This window comes from Nesoenas mayeri (assembly GCF_963082525.1).
Source record: "Nesoenas mayeri genome assembly, chromosome: 24".
In the NCBI taxonomy this organism is placed as follows: domain Eukaryota; kingdom Metazoa; phylum Chordata; class Aves; order Columbiformes; family Columbidae; genus Nesoenas; species Nesoenas mayeri.
Window position 1 is genome coordinate 231,133 of NC_137546.1, and position 23,744 is coordinate 254,876.

General features: G+C 45.2%; 2 protein-coding genes across 14 annotated transcripts; one reads left to right on the forward strand and one right to left on the reverse strand.

The window, feature by feature from the left end:
* Positions 1 to 384: 384 nt before the first annotated feature.
* On the forward strand, positions 385 to 3,132 carry UTS2 (urotensin 2; the record flags this gene model as incomplete). The annotated part of the gene is made up of 5 exons (XM_080358747.1): positions 385 to 650; positions 1,963 to 2,113; positions 2,187 to 2,320; positions 2,376 to 2,419; positions 3,016 to 3,132. Exons 1-5 carry the CDS (start codon positions 446 to 448, stop codon positions 3,130 to 3,132), a joined length of 651 nt encoding a protein of 216 aa, XP_080214873.1. The 5' UTR covers positions 385 to 445.
* On the reverse strand, positions 2,134 to 23,693 carry PER3 (period circadian regulator 3). 13 transcript variants are annotated; one of them, XR_013923257.1, is made up of 24 exons: positions 23,599 to 23,692; positions 23,140 to 23,379; positions 21,825 to 21,976; positions 21,124 to 21,239; positions 20,050 to 20,251; positions 18,986 to 19,034; positions 18,375 to 18,517; positions 17,917 to 17,995; positions 17,078 to 17,184; positions 16,671 to 16,827; positions 16,222 to 16,327; positions 15,672 to 15,797; positions 14,809 to 14,935; positions 13,014 to 13,143; positions 12,257 to 12,384; positions 11,612 to 11,812; positions 10,723 to 10,974; positions 9,495 to 10,228; positions 8,227 to 8,389; positions 7,488 to 7,668; positions 6,759 to 6,909; positions 6,303 to 6,400; positions 4,784 to 5,187; positions 2,134 to 2,398 (listed from the first exon to the last, which is right to left on the reverse strand). XR_013923257.1 is itself a non-coding variant. In XM_080358611.1 (23 exons), exons 2-23 carry the CDS (start codon positions 23,304 to 23,306, stop codon positions 5,166 to 5,168), a joined length of 3,573 nt encoding a protein of 1,190 aa, XP_080214737.1. In that variant the 5' UTR covers positions 23,307 to 23,379; positions 23,599 to 23,693; the 3' UTR covers positions 3,903 to 5,165. The 13 variants fall into 13 exon arrangements, 11 of the variants coding, with proteins under 11 accessions (XP_080214737.1, XP_080214745.1, XP_080214744.1 ...); XR_013923258.1 differs by lacking the exon at positions 2,134 to 2,398 and having other exon boundaries at positions 3,903 to 5,187; positions 6,081 to 6,400; XM_080358611.1 differs by lacking the exon at positions 2,134 to 2,398 and having other exon boundaries at positions 3,903 to 5,187; positions 13,014 to 13,140; positions 14,809 to 14,920; positions 23,599 to 23,693.
* Between the last annotated feature and the right edge of the window lie 51 nt (positions 23,694 to 23,744).

The window sequence follows — 23,744 nt, forward strand, 5'->3', positions numbered from 1 at the left end:
TCGATACCTTCGCTCCCCTTCTCTTTTACCTTTTCTGGCACGAGAACCCCAACTACAACACAACACATCCATCTCACAGAAGGGAAAAAAAGAAAAGGTGCATTTCATATCAGACGCTTTGCGTCAAGCTTGCTAAGGCTCATCAATCAGCTGTCTTATTGCCCTGGTCATTTCAACCAACGTCTGACCCTTTTGTTAACTCATGATTTATAACTGGAAGTTTTTTGGTTTTTTTAATGCCAGATTTATAAACTTCACTGTGCTTGGTTTGATATAATATCCATTTTGTACACCAAGCTATAAGACAGTAAATTTATTGTCTATGAACTGTTACCTTGAAAAATTACATCAATGCAAAGTGGTTTCCATTTAGAATCAATGGGCAATAAATTCATTGGATTTTTTTTTTGAAAGGGGGAGAGAACATGATGATATTTATGAGGTCATGAGCAGCTATATAATGGGTGAAACTGGGAGCAGAGGCAACAGTCAGACCGTTCAGAGTGACAGGAGTAGACAAAGACGAAATATATTCAACACAGCAAGGATGCATAAGCTAATATTCTGCTGTCTCACTATCATCAGCTTCTCCTGCCCTCTGTTGTCTCTCCCCATCACCAACGGCAGCGAGATGTCTCACCAGCTCTCAGGTAAGAGTCTTCTGATTTTAATAGTCAGAAAGCAGGGGCTGGAGCAGTAAAACCAGAAGAGAAGCAGGTGTGTTTTCCAGGGGGCCTTTATCTGTGCAGATGAGCTGTAGAAAGAGCAGGAATTACTTGGGGACACCGGCAGCGCAAGTGACATCGTTGGTGGGTGGGTGTTAGTCTCGTAAAATTAGGAGTCTGGGTGCCCTAAATATTTCTTCCTGCTGCTTTGAGATCAGGAAGCGAAGGTATCTGAGGCTCCCAGCACGAGTGAGAGCCGGCTCACACAGCGTCTGCCTTGGAAGCAGCATCAGTAGGCACTGGGTAGTTTAAAGAAACTTGGTTGTACTTCCTCCCTCCTTGCCATGCTTTAAAATGAGCTTAGCTGAAGTTTTCTTTTAAAAGAGGGAAACCTGTGCAAAGATTAATGCAGTTTTACTTAGATCAAGAACAGGCAAGTCTGTCTTATACTACAAAAAATAGCAAGGTATTCAGCATGCTACCTGTTTGTACTAATGCAAACTAATCCATTCAGTCCAGTGAAAGAATAAATCTTTGCTTGAAAAAGCTGTCCTCAGAGTCTGAAATTACAGTGTAAGTCCAAGACTGAAATGTCTCAGTCAAAACGCAAAGCAGAGTCTGGACGGTTACTGTCACCAGACCTGACCTGTGCTGGAAGACTTTCTTCAACGAGTTCTGAAACAACAGGCAAACCTAACCCAAAGCTATTGCATAAAGCTCATGATTAAAGAGTGGCTGTTCTCACCTGCCTTGCAGGTGCAACAGCTGTTGTGCCAGTTTAGGGGTACCAGGAGTCCTTAGTTTGCTTCGAAAATCTTGGACTCGCTAAGCCAGCATCCTCTCACGCCAGCCGCCCGCTATGTAACGTGCATTTACAGGCACCCCTGACTCAGTATGGACAACATCCATCGCATCACCGGCTGAACGTGCTGGCTGCAACATTGCTGCATTTGTTTGAAGACATCCATTAGGCTTATTAAATCTTCCTTGCCAATATAAAGAGTTTCTGGGCTGGGTAAGATAGAAGTAGAACTGTATAAGAGAGGGTTGGTTTGTTGTAAATCTCGAAGCAAATTTACCTGCTAACAGTGCTCTGAATTATAAAATAATACAAGGCTACAGATATGAATTGCCTCCACATAGCACAGGGAAGTTACAATATTCTTATTCAGAGTCTTATATCGAAATCCCCACTGTCCTTTGCAATTGTCCTCGGAAATCATCTGAGACAGACTGAAACAGGGATTCAAAGTAAGACTCTTACCATATGCCCATTTCTGTCCTGTTCCATTGGCAGCTGATGAAGATTCAAGGTTAAATCTGGAGCAGCTGGGCAGCCCAGGAAGCGCTTCCCTGCTTCACTTTCTGCCAGAGCTCTTGGGCACCCTGACTGACGACAACAAAGCAGGTGAGGATTTGCCACAGCAACAGCAAGTGCAGAATCGATAGCAACAGATGGTTTGGGGGCCAACGGCCATAACAGGTGCCTGATGAAGAGGACGGTGCAGTCTGCATCTGCAGTCCCAGATCCTGCCGGACCGCGGTGCCGCAGGAGCCGGCCGCGCTGCAGCCGCAGGGTTTCCTGGCTGGTCCTCCGAACAGTCCTGGACAAGACTCTGCTGGCTGCAGCGCTGTGGCACACGAGGACGAGTTGCGTAGGTTCCCCATTTCTAAACAGTAAAGTATTTCATTATGTCTCCCCTCTACCAGGTCTTAGCCCCAGAAACTACAACCTGAGGGAAAATACCAAAGAGGTAAGTAAATCACCATTTGTCAACGAAACAAGAAAAATAAGACTCCACATTTTAAACTACACTGAATTGTTACTGAGACATCATTTAAGACCCACAGACTTCATAAGCAGTATAGACTAAAGTATGCCAGTGTTCTTAGAACAGGAATCGCTTAGCAGTAAGACCAACAGAGAAAACAACCAACCAACTCTACACCAAAACCAACAGCAAGTAATCCAGAGCCTTTCATTCTAAATCCTCTACTTCTCTCCCCATAAAACCAGCTTTCTAAACAAAGGCCAGTTTCCCGCTACAACAGGCCAGGCCAGGACATTAACCAGTATTAGCTGCATGTCATTTTCCCCCCTACTTTAACACAAGCTGCACAGTGTTATCAGACTTGTTATGAAGCATTAGGCAAACGGAGAACATCGCTCCTGTTCGCCTGCCTGCTGAGCTAAGGCAGAGGACAGGGACCGGCTTCCGTGCAGCACCCGCCGCCGCGGGCGCAGGAACATCCGCGGGGCGCGCGGCCGGGGCAGCGAGGCGCACGCTGCGCATTCTGCTGGGAACGTTTGCCATCCAGCCGTAACCTCTCTAACGCTGTTTGACTTCAGGCTTCCTACGGAAACCACCCTCGAATCGCTCTGCTGGGCCGCTTCTTGACCAAGGACAGGAAACAGTATAAGAAGCGTGGGAATCTTTCTGAGTGCTTCTGGAAATATTGCGTGTAAACAGACGAAGAAACCCTCCCCGGCTCGGGCTGCAGAATTTATACAGATGTCTGAAAACTTGTATATAGAGTTGCTTGATCTAAAATGAGAATGAAGAAATACAAAGACAGCTCCTAACTTTAGACTCTCTGCTACTTGGAGATCAATAAATTCTTGATGTTTTGCAATTATGCTGTGAGTGGTGTAGTATTTTCTTAGAGTTCAGCACAAGAGGAAGTAACAGGACAAAGAGATAAATATGCGACATGGAGGGATCTCAGGCAGGGAAAACAAGATTCCCATGAGACGTGCCTGCAAATTAAACCTGTGAGTTGCCCCTTTGTACTTCCTCTAGAACACAAATGTGAGCGTGGTGGGGCCCCAGAGCCCCCCGGGTGTTTATTATTTACCTTTTCTAAAAAAATCAGCACAGACAGAAGTTTAAATCCTGCATGTCCAACCCCAGCAGCCCACACATCCTAACGCAACCCTTCACATTCAACAGGTACTTGCCCCTCTTTGTGGGATGCAATTAGAAGGGAAATACCATGTCCCGAAGCGGGCCAGGTAGAGTGAGGTTAAGAGAACCCCCAGAACAGGACGAGTGACCACCACGCGGCCGTTTTCACCATACCAACCACCTCAACACCTCTGCGCAATCAGAACAAACGTAATTAATATCTTCTTTAGTCTGTTTTCTAGAAATTACCAACAACAAAAGTAAGCACACACTTGAAACAGTTCCTTGCAGCACATTTTTCAGTTTTATTTATAAAAACCAGAAGCTCCTTTAAAGTGTACAGTTAAAATCAAAAACTGTAAATTCAACCACAGCTGAATATTATTTCAATAAAATATTCCTATCAACTGATGTAAAATCTCATTAGACTGCAATTTAAGACTCAATTCAGCTAGAATATAAATTTACCAACACATTACTCACTCAGCAAATACTGCATACTGTAAAAATACACTAGGGTCCCTCATGTTCATAGCAATGCCATGAAAATATCTGCACATCAACTCATCTTTTAAAAACAGAATTCTGTATTCATGAATATAACAAAAAAGCTGCCAGCGAAATCCACCACCAAGGGTCCCCAAACTGCGGACGCCCCCACGGGGGGTAGTAACGGCACCACCGCTGGACCGCGTGTGTCTCCCCTGACCACCAACCACCCGGCCTCTCAAACAGCTCTGACCGGCTGGAACGTTTTAACTACGCCAGGCAAAACAAAGTCACGTCAACAAAACAGCATGTGCAAATCCAGCTGCAATATTTACTCCATGGGTCTTTCAGATCAGAACTGGATCTCACTTCAACTACTCCACAAAACTACAAAGACTGCAAGATTAATATAAGCTGAAGTAAAAACTATCAGTTCCTGAAAACATCTGGAAACGAGGCCCTTCCCAAAAGGCTTGATAAGGCATTTGATGACAAGATATTGTGGTTCTAGGGGGGTAAACAGCAGCTAAACCTGGTTTTGCAGCCAAGACCGTTTGTGCTTTTAAGCACAGCCATGACCGTTTGTGTTTTTAAGTGAATAATTCAGTTTCATTGTCACACACGGCACTGATTGCCCTCTTCATCCCTCTTACATTCTTCTCCCATACCATCATTTTTCCCATAAACCAGGACTCATGTAGCCCCAGATAAGGAATCACGTACCCAAGATCTAGACAGGATTACAGACTTCTAATTCGACTCCTAGGCACATGCACCATCATTACAGACAATCGGAGGGCATGGTGTTCACAGCCCTACAAAAACTGCCTAGGATTTCTGTTTCTATATGATCCTACTGGGCACCAATTCACAGTAGTAGGTGGTACAAGAAGGGCTAACATCTCCAAACAAGAAACACATTTCGTATGATCAAGCTTCTATGTACAAAATCAGAATCTTGACCACTTGTAGCAAAGATGCACAGGACACAGTGGGTGAAGATCCCCAAACGATACTCCTGGGTTTGGTATGAAGTGGGGGTATGCACCCGCACAAGTCCTTTGTGTCTCTGCCTCTTTTTATACAACTGGGACAATGGGAGTCATCATTTTGACAAGTTTCCAGACCTATGGATAGAAAAACATTATTCAAGTGTTAGGTGCACGTGACGATTCTCCTAAACAACGTCCCACTGTTTCATAAAATGGGTGACGTGTATGCCTGCTAAGACATCACAAACCATCTCATTCTCATGCTCAGGGAATAACCAATGGAAATAACGTACAGCAAAATAATTGATTATCTCAACTTTCCTTCCAGCTTACACTTCTAAACTCTTTTGAAGGAGACGGCCATCCTTACGTGGAGTCCTTACATTAATCTATTTCACTAAGTCTCAAAACACATGAAAGCACTCATTTTAATTTAAGCATAGCTAACTAGAAAGGATTCTAGTGCATCTACTGACAATTTAGTTAAGAAGCTTCTCCATTAAGAAAAGGACATATACACAAAGCATCTTATCACACGTTTTAGAGCAAATATTTTCTGCAGTGTAGTTATAAAGCATAATACCATATTTGGGAAGTCCTGGAAAAAGACTAGAAAAGCTATACGGTATTGCCCACGTTTTCCTACTTGAGTACGTAACTTGCTAGATGTAATCACCTAATCAAGTCTCTTATTTTAAATGCTTGAAGCACAAAAAGTACTGAGGATGTGTGGCCCTCTACTGATCTATAACACAATAAGAAACAAGCTCAAGGTGGAAAAAATGAAAGATAAATAAGCATAAGTAGAAAGAAACAGGTACAAACAAAGCAGGTAAGCATGCTGTTAAAAAAAATCGAAAGAACACTGCCTGAGTCAAATTAGCCTTGAAAACTTAAAATTCTGTAAAAATAACTTTCCTTGAAATAAGCTTTAACGAGAAAGATTGTAACTGAATTGCTATTAAAAGTACCAAACCCAAAAAACATATTTTGCTCATCACTGAGCGATAAAAAGTTGGAAACGTAACCCCCGTCCTGCGCCAAGTGTGCGAGGTCAGGAAGGGAACAGCCTCCCGGGAGAGCCCTCGCGGTCCCGCCGGGGGACGGAGATCGAGTGGCACGCGCGGCCGCTCGCGCTGGGAAGAGACAGCCGGCCGGATGCACCGCGACACGTGCCACGGCAAAGCCAGAGAACAAAGAATGGGAATCACATCAAGCAGTTTTACTGACACAAGTGCTGATGCCTTCACCGTTGCAGGAGCGGAGGCGGTTTTCCCTTGTTTTCCGTATTGTCATCAGCCAGTGCAGCCTCACAGCTCGCTTCCCTAATGTCACATGTAGCACAGCCCTTTAAAACGGAACAAAAACATAGTAATTTAAATTCTCCTTTTTATGAGTGTATTTCTAAGAGTCAAATCCTGATAGCATATGTTGCAATCTCTTGCAACCTCTCATCAGTGGGGCTGAAATCTTCCTAAAAGCAGAGATCGTACAGGTATCTTATTTTCAGAAACAGACACTTGCACCTCCAGCCCTATCTCGTCTCAGAAATTAATTCTTTGGTTAGTGGAACATACAGCTGCAGCTTTCAGGTGTAAAGTCGTGCGACCTCCCTGACTCACCTTTCAGTTTGACAGGGAAGCTGCTCACTCAGGATTTGGCCTCTGGCCAGAGAACAAACTGCGGTTCCTTCCGTGGCTCCTTACCTGGGTGCTGATCTGCAGGGGGACAGTCCGGGTCCGGATCCACGCGTGCACCTCTGCCAGCTCCCTCTTCTGCCCATCCGTGAACCATGGCTGCTGCTTTTGCATGACGGTCAGCTTCTCCAGATCCTCCTTCAAAACCTCCTCTTTAACTCTGCAGACAACAGACACCCGTGAACACAGCTGTACCGAACCAGGCAAGGCGGGCGCTGGCCGCAGTGACTACGGGAGTCTCTTCACCAGTGGCTATGGCTGAAGTCCAGGGGCATCAGCCATTGAAAAGCAACTGTACTTTGTCACACCTTGTTTGCTTTGTGAGGCTTCTTTCAAAAACTGGTCTAGGTGTCAGGGCTTTTTCGGTTCCTGTTGTTGTGGGGCTTTTTGTGTTTGGTGTGGTTTTACTGATTTTTTTTTAAACGTGGAATTTCATTACACATAAGCCAATTGCAAGCAACTTGCAAACAACAGGTATTTTTACCCCTTCATGCATTCGAAGTACAGGACAATAACCAATCCCCTTAACACTTCAGCAAAAAGGTTACATGTTACCATATTTTAACTGATGGGGGAATGGGAAAAGACAACAAAAGGAAATAAACAGGGCTTAAAATAAACTACATTAATACACCTTGGAGTTCCATTCGCACGTGCACTTCCATGGTCTCATTTTTAATTCCACAGTTCTATGCACAATTCCAAACTACATGTCAAAAATTGTTGATGTTTTCCAACCTGTTTGGCATTTGGTAAGTCATTAGAACTCGCTCAGGTGTGTGATCCATCATCACCCAGACTGACTCAGGTTTGGATTTATGAGCTGTCCCTTTTTCTCCTGCTTCCCAATTCTTCTCTTCTTTGGAAGCTTCAGAACAATCATTACTGGCAAAATACTTGCTGCTTTTCCCACTACCTGCTGAGAATTACCATGAAAAACAATGAACGCAGATGCCTGAGAAATCCTAGTAATCCAGCACAAAAAGTAACACAATACCAGTGTATTCTTGCAAGTTAGTTCTACAACACGAACACGGGTACTCCCAGACTGCCTAGCACGTGATTGCAATCTATTGAGAATTCAAAGACAAAGTGCATTTTATTAAGTTATTCGAGGTCTCCAAAGCTCTATTTACTCTTCTCAACATTAATCAGCTCAGCTTCTCTGCTTCTGTTTCAAGAGGTCCTGCTCTAGGCAGATCTACCTTCACTCAAACAAGATGTAAGCCAGTATTAAATGTAGAGAGAAGTCATAATGAGCAAAATGAAAGAGTGACCTATAGGTTAAACAAATAGCTTCTTAGATAGATTCCCATTTCCAGCTATGGTGACTGAAACAAACTTTGCTTCCAACACTGAAAGTCTGTGAAAAGTAAAGGCTACAGATCCTCTTACTGGGCTTCCCATTGTAGTATCTTGCTATGAATTACCAACGTACCAGCAAAGCACCGAACATCCAAATCTTTAACTTCCCTACCTGTGCCACAACCAGAAGTCTTATTGGAGCCAGAGCCTAAAGAACCAGATAAAGCTGATCCACTGCCTGATGCTGCCGAACCTGTGCCAGACTGGGAGTCCTCATAGAGCCAGCAGTCAGTAAGATCACTAGAGGCACAACGGCTGTCTTCCAGATCATTGTCCTGGAGACAAAAATCAAAACAAACATATCCACGGAAGTTACATTTAAGTTTGAAAAAGGAAGTTCATGCATTTACTGAATTCGTCATAAGTTGACTAAGTTCTTGTACCAATCCAATAGGTTTGGAGCTTCTAGCTCTGAAAATGAATGGTGGTCTACAACTCAGTGTAACACTCTTCACAGGTTAAATCAAGAAGCGTCTGGACTCAGGTTTACTGGTTCCTGCTGTAGATCCTTCCCCACTGGGTCAAGATATTGTACTGTTGCATTAAGTTAACATTCTCTGCTGGTAAGAGAGCAGGAGTCTGTTCCCTTCATGTCCTGTTAGGTGGCATGAAGCAGCCAGACACACCAAGCAATGGTGCACTATGGGGAAAACGAGAGCACATCCCCCTGATCCGCTCCGTGAAGCTCGCTGCTTGGGCAGCCACAGGCACACCAACTCCCCTTTCGGGACCCTACCCTGCAGTGCCAGCTGATCCAGCCTTCCCAGCCCACTCTGGATTCGGGAGCCAACATTTTTTTCCTTGACTGCAGAGCTCAGATTCCTGTCTCTGAGTTTACCGCGGAAGTTGGAGAGGCCTTTTCTATGCCCATGTATGGAAACCGACCCACACGGATCCCTGTTCTTCGTTCATTAGCTGCATCCCTGGGAGACAGAGGGAGTAATTAGAAGCGTATCTTCCCCTTGTTTTGGTTCTCCACAGAGACTGTGGGACTGGGTGAAAAAGGATGCGAATTGCGCAGCACTAACCAAGTTCCACATGCATAAAAGCCCGAAACCCAAAATTCCTGCTGAAATTGAAAAGGCTGCCTTAAAAACGCTGAGCAAAGGCGGCTTGTGGCAGCCTAGATCGGAAGATCTCACATTTCTGTCATTTGCTAAGTGCCAACACTGTACTGAATTCCCATGGGTGCAAGTACAAACAGCTTTCTCCACCGCCTGTGCTATTTGTGCCCTGCACTCCACATCGCACAGCCTGTGGAAAAAGCACCTCACAAAATCTGGTGACCCTGAAACACCGATCATCAGCACTGGTTTTGGTGACCGAACACCATGAAAAGTCAAGAGTTTCTCCTCTACATTAAAAAACTGTGTTACTTACACATTTAGCTTCTGCACGTGCTTTAACATCAGTACTAACAGAAAGCTCCATGGGCTTCGGCAGCTCTTCTTGAAGCAAATTCAGCTGCAGGGGGGAGCTGCTCCGGGAGCCGCTCAGCAGCAGGGCCCGGGCGCGCTGGCCCTCCGGCCGGGCCCCCGCGGACGAGGCAGAGGAGGCTGGGAGGGGCCGATCCAGCGGGTGCGGTGTGACTGGTGACGGGGCGGGAGGGGGGGCTGGAGGCAGCGTAGTGCATGGGTATGAAGACGGGGGATAAACAGACTGAGGGCTAGGAAGAAAGACATATTGAGGCATCTGAGCATATATGGGAATACTCTGAAAAAACACAGCCATAAACATGCCTACATTTGGGGGATACAGTGCTGGGCATGACTGTGCTTCACAGCATTGTCGGGACAATGGCGTGGACTCGGGTTGTAAGCAGCGAAGGGCAAGCCCCTCTCCTAACGAAGACGCTGGGAAAGCGGGCAGTGGATCCGAACAGGCAGCAAGTCCCACGGGAGGAAGGACATTCACACTGGAGGAGCTCAGACAGGACAGTTCCGAGGGAGAGAATGACTGTGTCTGAATTGTTCTCTTCTCACATGGAAGACTATTTCTGTTCTTACTAGAAGAGTGGCTATCTGAGGACTGTCTCTGAGGTTTCTGGCGCTTGAATTTTCCATGTTTGCCTTTTTTACAGCTAGCTGGGCTCATCTGCTTTGAAGGGGAATCTCCTAAGGAGGAAGAAAAACAGACACATTGACTGAAATGACAGACCAGGGGGAAAAAAATTGAAAAAACACCACCCAGATAATTGAGTGTGGCTTATTCAGAGAGCTGACTTTCCGTTTCCACTACAGTGGGTGGATTTGCTGACATGTGCACAATACCTTCCTTCATGTCATCAATTTTCTTATTGATCACTTTGGCTTATCCCAATCAGATCTTCTGCATTCCTTCAAGGGAAGGCAATAAACTACTTGGGATCTGCAGGGTTTATTGCAATAATTATCTGCTCTGTGCGAAGTCTAAGATAGGAACACACAAAATGGAGCAGATATCTGTGTGGGCAATGCTGTTGTCAAGCTTTGGCAGCTCAAAAGAAGTATTCTGTTTGCAGTCATAGTAAGATACTCACCAAATCATATGAAAGAGCACCAGACTCCACAGGTAGGTTGATCTTTCTAAGTCATCTACTAAGTCTTGATTTCTCAAAGCTGCTGCCTACCTTGGCCACAGGAACGTCCGTTGTTACTCCTGTTCCCCTGCTCAAGGTAAGTCCTAAATGGAGAGAGCAAGATCCTCTGGCGGAACTTGTCAACGTAGTCCTGCTCCTCCTTTTGAGTGTGTGCTGACAGCGTCTCTTTTGTTAGCCCAACTGGCTTCAGGTCCTCAGGCACCACGGCGAGATTCTGAGCACTCACAGGAGGCAGCTCAGCCTGTTCATTTCCAAGCAGAGGATCCTCCATTGTAGTCACTTCTTTGAAGAGGGAAGAAAATAAAACACCCTTTGCTTTGGTGCTCTGGTGTCAACCCCCACAACAGCCAGAGGGTTACACAGAAAACAGCCTTGCCTGAGCTACCAAGCAGATACAGGACGCAGGGGCAGAGTGGGAGAAAACACCCTTTATGATCGAATATAGTTACACAAACATCAACCAGGCAATTTACTTTGTATGGTCTGGAAAGCTTCAAATTCACCTGGAAGTTACAGAGGCACCTCTTTCTTCATACTTTCTTAGAACAATAGCAGTTAAATACTCATTTTTATGTTTCTTTCTGCATTAAAATGAAGTAACACTGGCCCATTAACCATTTTTATTTTAATCCTCGACCACCAAAAGCACATTGTTTTGAGATATATGTGATTAATTTAAAGGGAAAGGAAAGAGTGTACACTGTTAAAATTAGGTTTTATTACAATACTGTAAAAATCTCCAGGCTCAAATTTTCTACACTGTGTCCCTAGAAGTACCTTGATTATATATCAGATTTTATATTCATAAGAATGTAACTCAAAAGGACAAAACTTTCTCACTGTGTACTTAAGGCTGGAAACACTGTGTAAGTTTAAAACTCAGTGAGTCAAGTCACTGTTTTGTGAGCGTGAGCGGTACCTGATTCAGGGTGTGGGACATGCACGATGGTGCTGCTGAAGCTGCACTGGCTGGTGACCGACGCCACGCTGGGCGCCCTGGGGGAGCAGCGCAGCTCCGCCAGGGGGGCTGCGGCCACGCCTGCCGCCGGGCCCCGCAGCATCTCCAACCGACCAGCAGACACCCGAGCCTGGGAACGAACCGCCGAAAGCACAGCAGCACCTATCGGTAAACAACAAAGATGCTGCATGGAACTGCATCCCAAGCACTGTGCTCCGAATTCAGCAAGTCTGACTGGTTCAGAAACAACCAGTAACCATGCAGACTATTAAATAAGTCAATCTTATACAGAAATAAATGTAACATTCATATACCAGTGCAACTGTAGCACACTATAGGTGGCATAAAATGAGTGAGCAGGTTCATTTAGCTACAAACAATAGTTCTTTTGATGCTCTCTACATTCAAAGACTTAATACTGTAGCTTACGCGTAATTGTGGGATCTATACAAGGTAAGCAAATATTTGCTACATAACCAAAATATCTGTGCTGTCAGTGTGACAATTTAAAAAGTGGACATAAACCTTTGAACGTACAACAGCAGCATATACAAAATAAATGGGCTGTTGCAGTTCTATTATGATGGTCAGTATGCTTTGCGTTACCTTCCAATGCCTCAACTTCCTGCTGACTTTGCTGGACTTGCTTGTCATCTTCTGAAGATGATGATGATGTATTTGCAGAAGATTTACATTTCCTTTTCAATGCTGGAATACTGCAGCTCTCTAGATACCTGAAATAAAAGCGTATCCCAGGAAGCTCTCCCTACTCCGTGTTCTTCTCAGTTTTGAGAAACAAACATTTGGACAATTCAAACTGGAAACCCAGGGGTTGCTAACTAGTATTTTAAATTCACTGCAGAAAGCTCTGGACACACATCTGCTTTCCAATGAGTGTTTTAAATAAAATCTATCAATTACCCTTTTTTTACAAAAAAAAAAGGAAGGAAAAAAAAAATACACCGTTATCCACTGGGTTAAAAAATACTGACATTTTTTACAAATTACGTTGACTTTCTATTTTATACAGATGTTCTCAAAACGTATACTGAGAAAACATTGACATATTGTCCCCATCGACATTCTCTTAAACTCCTATTGCACCAACGGTGAAACCAGCAGTATAAAAACGTCAGTATTTGCAAACGGAACCTTAGGCCCTAAATTCTTCACTCCTGTGTAATTCAGACTGACTGAGCACTGGGATGGATTGCCCAGAGGGGCAAAAAACTTTACACACAATCCCAAATGTATCTCACAACTCAAAACCTACGCAGTTTAAACTAATGTAAACTGCTTGAAAATTTACCTTCCACCAATTATCTTAAACTTACATCACTAAAATCGCTTCATATTTTATTACCTGATGATAGTATCAACACAATTGATCTGCTGATAGGAAGGAACATGTGGAGTCTTCTTTGAATCAGCATAGAGCGCATTGCCTGGTTCTTCTGTGCTGTGAAGGCAACGGGAAGCAGTGCGCCCCTCTGCTGGAGAAGAAGAAATCCTCAAAGACTCCTCTCAAAGGCATTTGAACACTGCCCCTAACAAGCTGCACACCTGCACACACACATTCATACATATATACACACTGGGATAGATACATATTTTCTACAGGGACATACAGCCTATGACAGCAAAGCTCTCATTACCAAATTATTCTGCATTTTCTTATGTCGAGACAGGGAATCGAGAAGGGGAAAGAATGCCTAAAAACACCCCCACAACACCTTAAACTTCCACTTATAACAACTAGAAAACAGAAAGAAAACAGGACAGTAAAAATATTGTAATTAGATCGTAAACAAAGCTGCAATTAATATTACTTTTCTCTCAATTTATACATCACAGAATCTGACCTGTTATTTAAGAGTAATTCACAGTTTTTATAGCACGGATACACTGGTCAGACCACACCAGCACTCGCAGTGCAATCCCCTTGTCAACGAGACTGGGACAGAACTGTAACTCTCAGAGATTATCACAGTGCAAAATGTTTTAATACAGATTCCTGTGGTATTTGAGGAAGTTCCCTGTTCTCTCCATATCTGTGCTAACTGCAAATAATGTTCATTAACATAACACTAAGCACTCAATAACTAAACCACTACTTCAATGGGAAGTAGGACAGTGTTTTCCAACCTATGGACTGTTTCTGAGAGCCCACATCAAGTAATTAAGGGAAGTTTCCATAGGAGGCTCATGCTTGCTACAAGAAAGTCTGCATTTTCACTAGAAAATGTTAAAATACAAAAAACCCATCAGTCTATTAACCTAGAAAGTGACAGATGTATTCCTCCATATCTTGGGGAGTAGTTAAAAAGTTATTGCATCTGCTGAGGTGTTTTTTGTGGTGGTTTGTGGGTTTTTTTTAACCAAACAAACCCAAAACAAGAACAAAACCAAAATGATGACGACCACCACAAAACCACCATCAAAACACTTCCCATATTTAAGTCATGCTGAAGCGCTCTCCCGAGCACTCCAGCAAAACACCAGCTGGCCAGACTCATGGCTCCAGATCTACACGAGTTCCTCTGGTGGAGTCAAACTCTTCTGACTCCTAAGGGTGCGCACCAGGAGATGGCGAAGCCCTGTCCCTCCCGCCATAAGGTGGATAGAGCAGACCAAACTGATGGGGGAGAACGGAAACTGGCCCCTGATCGGAGAGGTAGAAGAACCCCCTCTCGAAGCCCATCACCACCCTTGGTGCCCTTAACAAATAGACATGAGGCCCTGGACACAGAACATCAGGCAGAGAACAGCCAAGGTCTGCCTGGAGAGCCTCCCGGAGGGACCTCACCTACAAAACGGATCACAGCTGCAGCTCTGAGACAAAACAAAGCAGGGTGGTCGTAGCTGGCGACTCCCCTCTGAGGGAACAGAGGGCCCCGTGTGCCGCCCAGACCCGTCCCACAGGACGTCTGCTGCCTTCCGGGGCCAGGGTGGGGGACATTAATGGAAGACTTCCTGGGCTAATTCAGCCCTCAGACTATCAGCCCCCGTTAGTAGTCCAAGCTGGCAGCGAGGACATTGACAGAAGTGCCAAGATAATGAAAAAAGACTTTAAAGCACTGGGTCGGTCAGTTCATGGGACAGGAGCACAGGTCGATTCTGTGAGTCTTACCTTAAGGATCATAATTATGTGAACATACCTCCCAGCACTTCTGAGCTCGCAGCCTGGCCATGTCCATTCTGTGGCTTGCTCCTTGATGCAATATACAGTTGCTGTCCCAGATTCTTTATTCGGTTGACATCTGCACAAACCTGTTGCAATGTCATCTTGAGATATGTGAAAATGTGAAGTCAGAATAAAATCAATAAAAAGAGTCCACAGGAGACCATTAGGATGGGCTTGTGTTCTTGTATTCTCCAGACTGAAAGGGAGTAGGCTGTCAGCCTAAGCCTGGTATCGGTATTTGTAAATTTAATTATTCTAATCATCACGGCTAATTCAATTAACTATCATAAAGCTCAAACAGCCTCAGTATTTGTTTTAATACTGATGCAAGCCTTGAGAGTGGGCATAAGCTGATGACTTACCCAGGAGTCTCACAAGGAAATTAGGTAATTGCAAAGCTTGTTTTAGGACAGCGCTGTTCCCACTCCCTTCTGTAGCACTGTACCTCTAGTTCCCTCTTTGAAACAAAACAGAAAACTCCCAGCAAACAGAGACCCCTCCACATGCATCAATCCTTTTTCTGGTTGCATGGTTCTTCCACTTTTTTCTCTGAGCTCACCGGTTCTTTGAGAAGGCTGATCTTAAGTAAGTCTTCAATTTACTTTAGCAAACGACCATGGCAGTTATCTGCTCATTTTAGCCAGCAAAATTAAGAGCAACTAACAATAGCTGGCATTCTAGAACTGACTGATTTAAGTACATTTAGCCTGAACACAGCTGTATCTTCCCACTTAAGGAAAATTCAGGATGAGTAGTGCCTATGTACACAGTAAAAATGTTCATTTTAAAAACCGTATTTCTACTACTCTGCAGGCAGTGACACATTTATAGACTTACTGGTTCCTGTATTTCCTCCGCACAGTTCCCATTGGAGTCACTGGACGACGCTATGCTGATGTAGTGTTCGTAAGAGCCATTGCTTCCAAGGCTTCCATAACCACTGGAAACATTACTGTGAACTGGCTGTATGAGGGGAAAAACAGTAACTAAAACAAAGTAATCCTCTCAGAGAACAAAAAGAAGGGAACAACGTACGTTGCCACACAGAACTTCAAGTAAACAAAGAAAATTAAATGAAAAGTCAGTACGGCTCTGGGCTCTGCCACGTGCTTGGTAAGAATTCTCTACCATGCTTAAAGATGTTCCAGGATGCAGAGTTACCTTTCAACATAAAGACTTGGGAAATATGTCAAACAAAGTATTTATTTCTAAGCAGGGGGCTGCCCGGAGCCGCGTTTCACCGCTGCCGCGCCTGTCTGCACCGAGACCCCTCCTTTCAGACCCCCCCACCAGGTCATCCGCACAGCGCTCTGCTAACAGACCCAAGTCTCTTCAGCCACTCTTTCAGAAGGCCGGCCAGTATTTGGAACTCTTTCACCTCCTTTACCTGCAGCAGTAGCCTGTAAATTTGTCCTTGCAACTCTCTGATCTCTTCCTCGACACTGCTCGTTTCTTTACTTCTTGCAGCAAAGACATCTTCATTCAGAGGGCTTCTGGAGACAGCCAACAAAATTTCACTATTAACGTGAATTCGATGAAGAAAAGGTAGCCATAAAAGCAGTGGATTCTTTTTCTTTTTTCGTTATCATGACTGTATTTTGACTGTTGTCCGGACTGTTGTCTGGAATCCACACGGTACTTCAAAGTAATTTACTTATTTTCATACTTAATAAATAGACTAATGCTGCTCCAAAGGTATGAGCTCCAAGCCACACTCAGTATTTACCACGGACTGACGGAGCAACATTACGTCTCTGCTCTGGTACTGAGACCGCTCTGTTTTGTGGAGTATTCAAAGAAAAACACCGTAACAGATCAATTCTACAACTGACTTACGTCCGGACTTTGTGTCGGCCAATGATGAACACCACTTTCCTGCTCCACGGATTCACAAAACTGGACCAGCTGGTATCCAGTATAACATAATCCCCATTTTGAGTACAGAATCTAATAGGCAAATGTTCAAAAGGGGATTGGCCAGCGAATTTCAGAACTGGGGAAAAAAAGAAAAAATCAGGAAACAAGGTTGAGTTTCCGTTCTGCCAGAGCAGTGAAGCACAAACACTAATGACTGGGGTCCTTTAGAACTCTGGGCTGGAATTTGCTTTGATTTCTAACTGGTTGCTTGAATTCATTAGTTCATTTATTTTTCTCTAGGCTGCAGATCAGTCACATGTCAGGCAATACGATCATGAAAGAATGTCACAGTTAGTACAAACTCCTCTTAAAGCAACTGTACTTACTTTTCCTGTGAACAGCAATCATCAAAGGACGATCTTCTGGGTGCAAATACATCAGTATGGACGTTCCAATTAAATCCTGAGGTAAGTAACCCAACAAAGGCACTGCTCTGAAAACCAAACCCAAACCCATTAGCACTGATTATAATACAATTTTGAGTATTTACATCTTTAAATCTTTCCAAGTCTTTGCTCGTCAGTGAAGTCCCCATGCAAGAGCTAATATGGCATGAACTAAGGCTAAAGAACATTGTGCAGCTCATCCAACGGTGCAATGCAGACATGCAAATACCAATGGGAAACACTCCTCTGCCTGGTGACAGAACAGACTGTCGCATTTGCAGGCAGTTTTGTGCTTGTCTATATGCAAGGAAAAAAATGAAAAAAGAAAAGGGGATCTTGAACAGGTCACAGGCAAAACGTCAGTAACAAGTCTGACACGGATGCTGCAAAGTCTCTTGTAAGAACACTTGTGGCTCTGCAGGAGACAGCGACAGTCCGTCCAAATTTACCCAGCCCAGCTCAGTCTATCTCCGCACTATGATCCCCAGAGCTCTGCACTATGTGCGTTTTCCACTGTGTTACCACAGGTCCCCATTGCCCTGGATAACGAAAACTGACTGCAGTTCTGTTTATTTCACATTTTAAGTCAAGAAAGGAGATCATGTCTGTGGAGTTCTAGACGTTTTACCATGAGCAGACTAACAAAAAATGAGTTTGTTTAATCAACCATTGCCAAGTGCATAGTTTGACTCCTTCACTTGGGTCTCTAGCCGCATCACTAGAAGATTTTTTGCTACCTCTCCATGCACACCTTGCAGGTCTTAAGACTCAAATCTCACCTGTCATCTATCTCAAGAAAAACACATCCAGGGGTGTGAGTGGTGGTGAAGATTCTTTTATCCATAGGAATTCGAGGAGCTAATAGAAAAAGAAACATTTACTGAAACAAGACATGCATGGAGAAAGAAAACCTGTTATTTCTGCTCATGATCGTTACTGGCTCCTGAAGTTTTTAATTGTTCACTGCTTTCTGATGAGAAACTCATAGAAAAATCACAAATTTTTAGGTGCTGCAGACTACTCCCAAAAATAAAAATAGTGAGAAGGGGTCAAACGCTTTGGGGCCTTGCAAAGAAGGCACAAAGGCTCTAGATTCGCATGCTTGCACACACGCACAAACTGGAAGGCACACGGGTGAGACCACCCAAGCACAAGTTCTAAAAAAAGGAAGGAGACTTCCATATTCTGCATTTTCTTATTGGCTTTTTTTCCGTTTCCACCGGAGTTCCTGACTTGCCTTCATATCCAGAGTGAATTTTCTCAGCCAAAGCTAAGCAGCAGGATTCTGCATCCACGTGGACAGAAGTACACACATGGACCAAGTACGGTGTGATTCGGAAGGGGTAGCAGCGTGTTTCTTGTTTTTGATCTTTACCACATCTGAAGAAAAGTAACAGGGATTAGCACACTGGTTTCAAGATTCCGATACTTTAGGGCAGGGCTGAGAGCCCTGCACAGACAAGTTACGCTGAGCACACAGAGATCCAAGGGCAACACATCAGCCACACTGATCCTGCTCCGCTCAACGCCGAGCAGGCTTTGCCTCCACCTCTTGCGTTCAGAGGCTGTCCTGGAAATGCTGTTACTCTAATGGCTGAAGACCACCTGCTGTTTCTCAGACCAAATGTATTCATGAGACTCGCTCATGTGGTCTATCCCCATGCAAGTTTAAGCATCGCTATGGGAAAGATACTCAACGTGCCCCACTGGATGCCAACATTAAACACAATAAGGCTATTTTGTAACAGAGTTCCATGAGCTCACACTGGTCAGCTGTAACAGAACACTGTTTCTGCCCAGTACTGTACCCTTTGCCCAGCCATCACAAAACAATTACAATGTACTTGCCTGATCCTGCAGAAAAAGGATTTCACCTGGGCATACTCATACAGAGAAGCTAATAGGAACACATTGAAAATATCAGTTAATATCCTCAAAAGGTCACACCTGTAAGAACTATTTTAAATTCTGCATTCTCCAGACTTTCTGAACAAGAACAAAGTCTCACAACCTGCTCTTTATTAGCTACTGAATTAGCTGTTCAATAGTCTGCTCCCACCTCACACGTTCTCTCTTCGCCAGCCCACGCACTCCTGGAGAAACGGCTGACCCAGAGCGAAATTCAGAGGGAACCCACGTATCTAAAACACTCCTCTCCCCAGCGCATCGCTATGGAGCCACGTACTGAAACTGGATACAGTCAGGAGTTACGGGGACAGGAAAACTCAGTAACAGTTCACAGCAAGAACATGACAACACCTCCATAAGGCTGCCGCTGCTCTGCTGGTAGGCACACAACCGGCTTCCAAGCTGCAGAATCCCTGGCACGTTACGTTAACAACCTCTGATGTTTCACGTCCTTTGGTAGCAAAGACTTTGGACTTCCCCGCTCTGATGGCAGAACAGCCCTGCAGCTACGTGGGCAGAAGACACTGCCTCGCCACGCAAGCTACACTGAGATTGCTGACAAACAACACGGGACTTAAAAGCCACCATTTAGGCACATCCAGCACTAGACAGCAAGTCACCTTAAAACTTGGGTTCAATGAGCTGTGCTCACAGCAGGCTCCAAGTGGACCAAAGACAAAGCACCTAAGCACCTAAGATGCAGATTAAATGACTTCCAACCCACAATTATGTGTTAGTTTCCTTTTAAAAAGTATCAGTATTTGGAACGACTAAGATGGTACACAAAACAATGAAGTATCTGCCTCCTCCTTACCACAAGAGTTAAGCCTCGAGGAGAGTAGGTAAGACTAGCTGCACATTTACTCAAGTTTTCAAAGTAGAAAGGGAATACGCGTTGCCTACGTATCTTGCTAGCATAAGCATTTAAAATGAACAACTATTCTACCCTAATTCTGCAAAGACAAAGATACATAAAAGCATTCAGGAGTGCTGCCAAGTCCCACCTGTTTGACTTTCTGTGCTCCAAAGCGGCAGGTGGGACTGATCGGTGTGTGTGTAGAACACGCTTACATCCTGAGGGACGAGCAGCTCCACAAACCGGGAGGAGTCCAACACTTTCTTCTTGCAGTTTAGAATGGACGCTGCCTGCTCAGAAATATGTACCATGCGTCCAGAAAGCAAGGAAAACACAGCCACAAACGTGTCCTGGAAAACAAACATCATCAAAAAGCAGTCTTCCCCCAACACATGGCAGCAATGCTATAAGGACAAAAACCAAGAGAACCAATCCCCAAATGACACCCAAACCACCACACACCACAACTTAAGACAGACATTCAAAAATGTGTCCTTAAGTTAGCATCCAATTAAAGTTGGTTGTGAGCTACTACAATCTCTAATGCTATGACAGCTTACTCGTGATTTACAAATGCTACTAAGACTGCAGTATCAAAATGGAAACAGACTGCGGCGATGCCTGCCGCTGTCCAGAACACTGGTTATCACTCCACATGCTTCTCCCCAGATTTTAGAGCATTCACCACAATTCCACATACAAAAACATTCTGAGAACTTTTGAAATAGGAGGCATTTGCAATATTTCTAATATGCCATATAACAGTACTGAATCGCGCAAAACACACTTTTCTTTGAAACAGAGCCAGAAAGCGTGAGACACACTGCAGATCAAGACAAACAGAAAATTCAATCCAGGAGCACAAACAGAAACCAAAGACCCTCACAACTGTGGACTCGATTGGCTTTGAAAACATTCTGCTAAGGCTGTCTCAAGCGATTACTATGCTATAAGTGATTCTCAAAGAGGTATTTGTTGCTTCGGGTGAAAAAAGGCAAACAAGAAAAATAGGTAATTCTTCACTCACTGCTGTTGTGTACCCTGAGTCAGCACAGATAAGAAGTAGTCTTGATCTACCTTTAAAAACACAAAGGCTCATCTAGCTAAATCTTCAAGACTTTTCAATCTTACACATTCTACTTCCACAAGATGATGTAAGGAGATCAAATAAGAGAGTGAAACAGCAAGTGACAAACTCCTTAAGTCCACCTGAATTCCTTACAGTATTTTTTGGAGTGTGTTCAGATGCAACGGCCACCAACTCTTCTATGCTGTATGTCGTCACCTCTGTCTGAGACACTCTTCGGTCATTCAGAGCCTGGAAAAAGTCATTGTTTGCTAATTGAAAAAAAGAAAACAGGAAAGGCAAAACAAACACAAGGAAGTCAGTAAGGAGACTATTTTGAAAATATTTCTTACAGCCCTTGTACTTTTGTCATCTTTTTGGTGAAGTCCAAGGTGAGATGAGGAAGGTCTGTGTAGCAACAAAGGAAAAAGGAATACCAATTATACTACTTGGAGTGATCTATTTATATTACAAAAAATGAGCATGAGGAATTAGGACAGAACGTGATGGCAAAAGAACAATTTTAGCTACTTAGTTCTGTTGGAAAACACAGACTACCCAATAGGTTTTCAAAGTGGGATGGGAACGCTAGTTTTCAATATACACAGAAAGTTATTAGCAGGCACCTAATAGCTATAGGATTCTGAAGAAAAGAGAAGCAGAAGGTGAGTGTTTCAAAAGAAAAGATGACACGACTATTTAAAAAACTCACACAACCCGCAGTGCCTCAGAAAGCCAACTCCTTGCAGGATAACTGGAATGCTTTCACTTGTTTTAATGTTATTTGGCGCCAGATGCACCTATTCAAACCAAGCTACTCTATAGTTTCTACGCTTCCAGGTTTTTCCGTCGCGTACCTTGGACCTGTTGGACACACTGCAAGGCGTAGTTGAGAGCACTGATGGTACTGGGCTTGCTGGAGCTCCTCTTCTCTTCAGGCAAACACCTCTTCATTTCTTGGATCATCAACATCAGATCTCTGTGAGACTGGGTCCAGTTCAGCCGTTCACTGTGAAACAGAGGTTAAATGTCACCAGAGGCTGTGGATACAGGAGCTTCTTTTCTGACAACTAATTAAAATTATTCACTAACTTAACATTTTAGGCACTTGGCCACAGAGTTGCAGAATATCCCGGAAGGTTCTAATGCTCTTCCACTATATTTCCTGCTGTATTTTCTCACTTCTTGGCTACTTAATCTGTTCTCCTCTACCCTTCTCCTTTCCAGCTCTGGTATGTCATGGATGGCAAAATCACATCATAACTGAGCTGCTTGCTAAGATGCTTAGCAACTAAAAATAAGCTGATCTTTGCTCTAGATTTTCTAAACCCCACTAATATTAAAATATATGCTAACTCTTTATGCATACGATTCTATATGCAAGTTTTTCCAGCCTTGAAGTCTGCATCTGATTTTAAGCACTTTAGGGACGCACGATATCCTTGAAATACACCTTATGTACAGATTTCATTCCTCACATAACTCCGGACCCTTTGTTATACTTTTAACGGCTGCAGGGTTATTAACAAGCAAAATCTTCCTCTTCTTTCCTTCACTTTTTTCACCGACTGCAAAAATAAGCAGTCGATATTCTCAAAACGCAGACCGATTCTAGTTCTACAGATGAGATATGAACGTTATTTTAAATAACTTCTGTCCATTTGGCACTTTTATTAGTGCCATACTGTTGCTATATAAACCAATGAATAAGTTCAAGCATTGCATGTTAACTTTACCTGCCAGTTAAACACGGCACAAATTATAGCTCTTGACCTGCCTTTTTTTTTTTTTTAGTTTAAAAAAGTAGCACCTCATTGAACTGCTGAACTTCTGGGGGAAATATTATCTTGGCACATTTCTGCCCCACTACTAACGCAGTCTTTAGATCAGGTGTACACAGAAGGCGCAAGAAGGGTCACGGACGTGCGTGGATCGGCCAATCTAAGGACGACGCGAACAGCTCACGCGGCTCACGCAGCAGCAATCGCGTCTGCGCGCGAGCGCCGCGAGCGCCGCGACCCGGACCGGCCGCCGCGCGCGCGGAACCCGCCGAGCCCGAGCGGAGCTCCGGGCCGCAGCCGCGCGGGGCCTCGGTTCCGCCGTCAGCCGCGCTCGCGCCGAGCGCCTCCACCCCGCACGAGGACAGCGGTTCCGCGGGCTGCCGGGGGTTACCTGGTAACGTTGCCGTGCCGCGCGAGAGCCCGCGCTGAGCAGCGGTGCGGGGCCCGGCTGCTGAAGTCGGTCCCGGCGGAGCTCCGCGCCGCGGCGGGGGAGCCTGCGGCCCGCCGGCGCTGCCCGGGGCCGGCCGCCTCCTCCCGCTCCGGCCCGGCCGCGTCCATCTCCGGCGCGCAGACCACCGGGGCGCCGGCGCATCGGCCGCGCTCCTCGGCACGGCAGCCGGGCTGGAGCCTCCTGCGGGAAACACAACCGGCGGCTAAGGGAGCGCGGCGGAAGCAGGCCCGACCCCGCGCCGGTTCCCCCGCTCCTGCCCCGCTCTCAAACGCGTCCCGTTCCCTCGGGCCAGGCCGCGCCGCCCGCTCACAGCAGCGGACTCCGGCTGCCCCGGGCAGCCGCCGCCCCGCCCCTCCGTGCCCCCCGAGCCGCGCGTCTCCCGCCGGCCCCAGGCCCCACCTGCTTCGGGCACCGAGGCCCCCGGGGTCCCGCTGTCGCCGCCGTGAGGCGCCGCGCCCCCGCCCCGCGCGCTTACGTAACGGCGGCCGCACGCGGCGGCCCCGCTCCCACACACCTCAGCCACGTGCGCCGCGCCCCGCCCCCGA

Coding starts and splice junctions, on each gene's coding strand:
- PER3 (XM_080358610.1), bottom strand. CDS start 23,306: ATGGACGCGGCCGGGCCGGAGCGGGAGGAGGCGGCCGGCCCCGGGCAG. Junction 10,229..10,722: donor CGGACGTTCCTGTGGCCAAG/GTAGGCAGCAGC, acceptor CTTCCTCCTTAG/GAGATTCCCCTTCAAAGCAG. Junction 5,188..6,302: donor CCGCCTCCGCTCCTGCAACG/GTGAAGGCATCA, acceptor TTCTATCCATAG/GTCTGGAAACTTGTCAAAAT.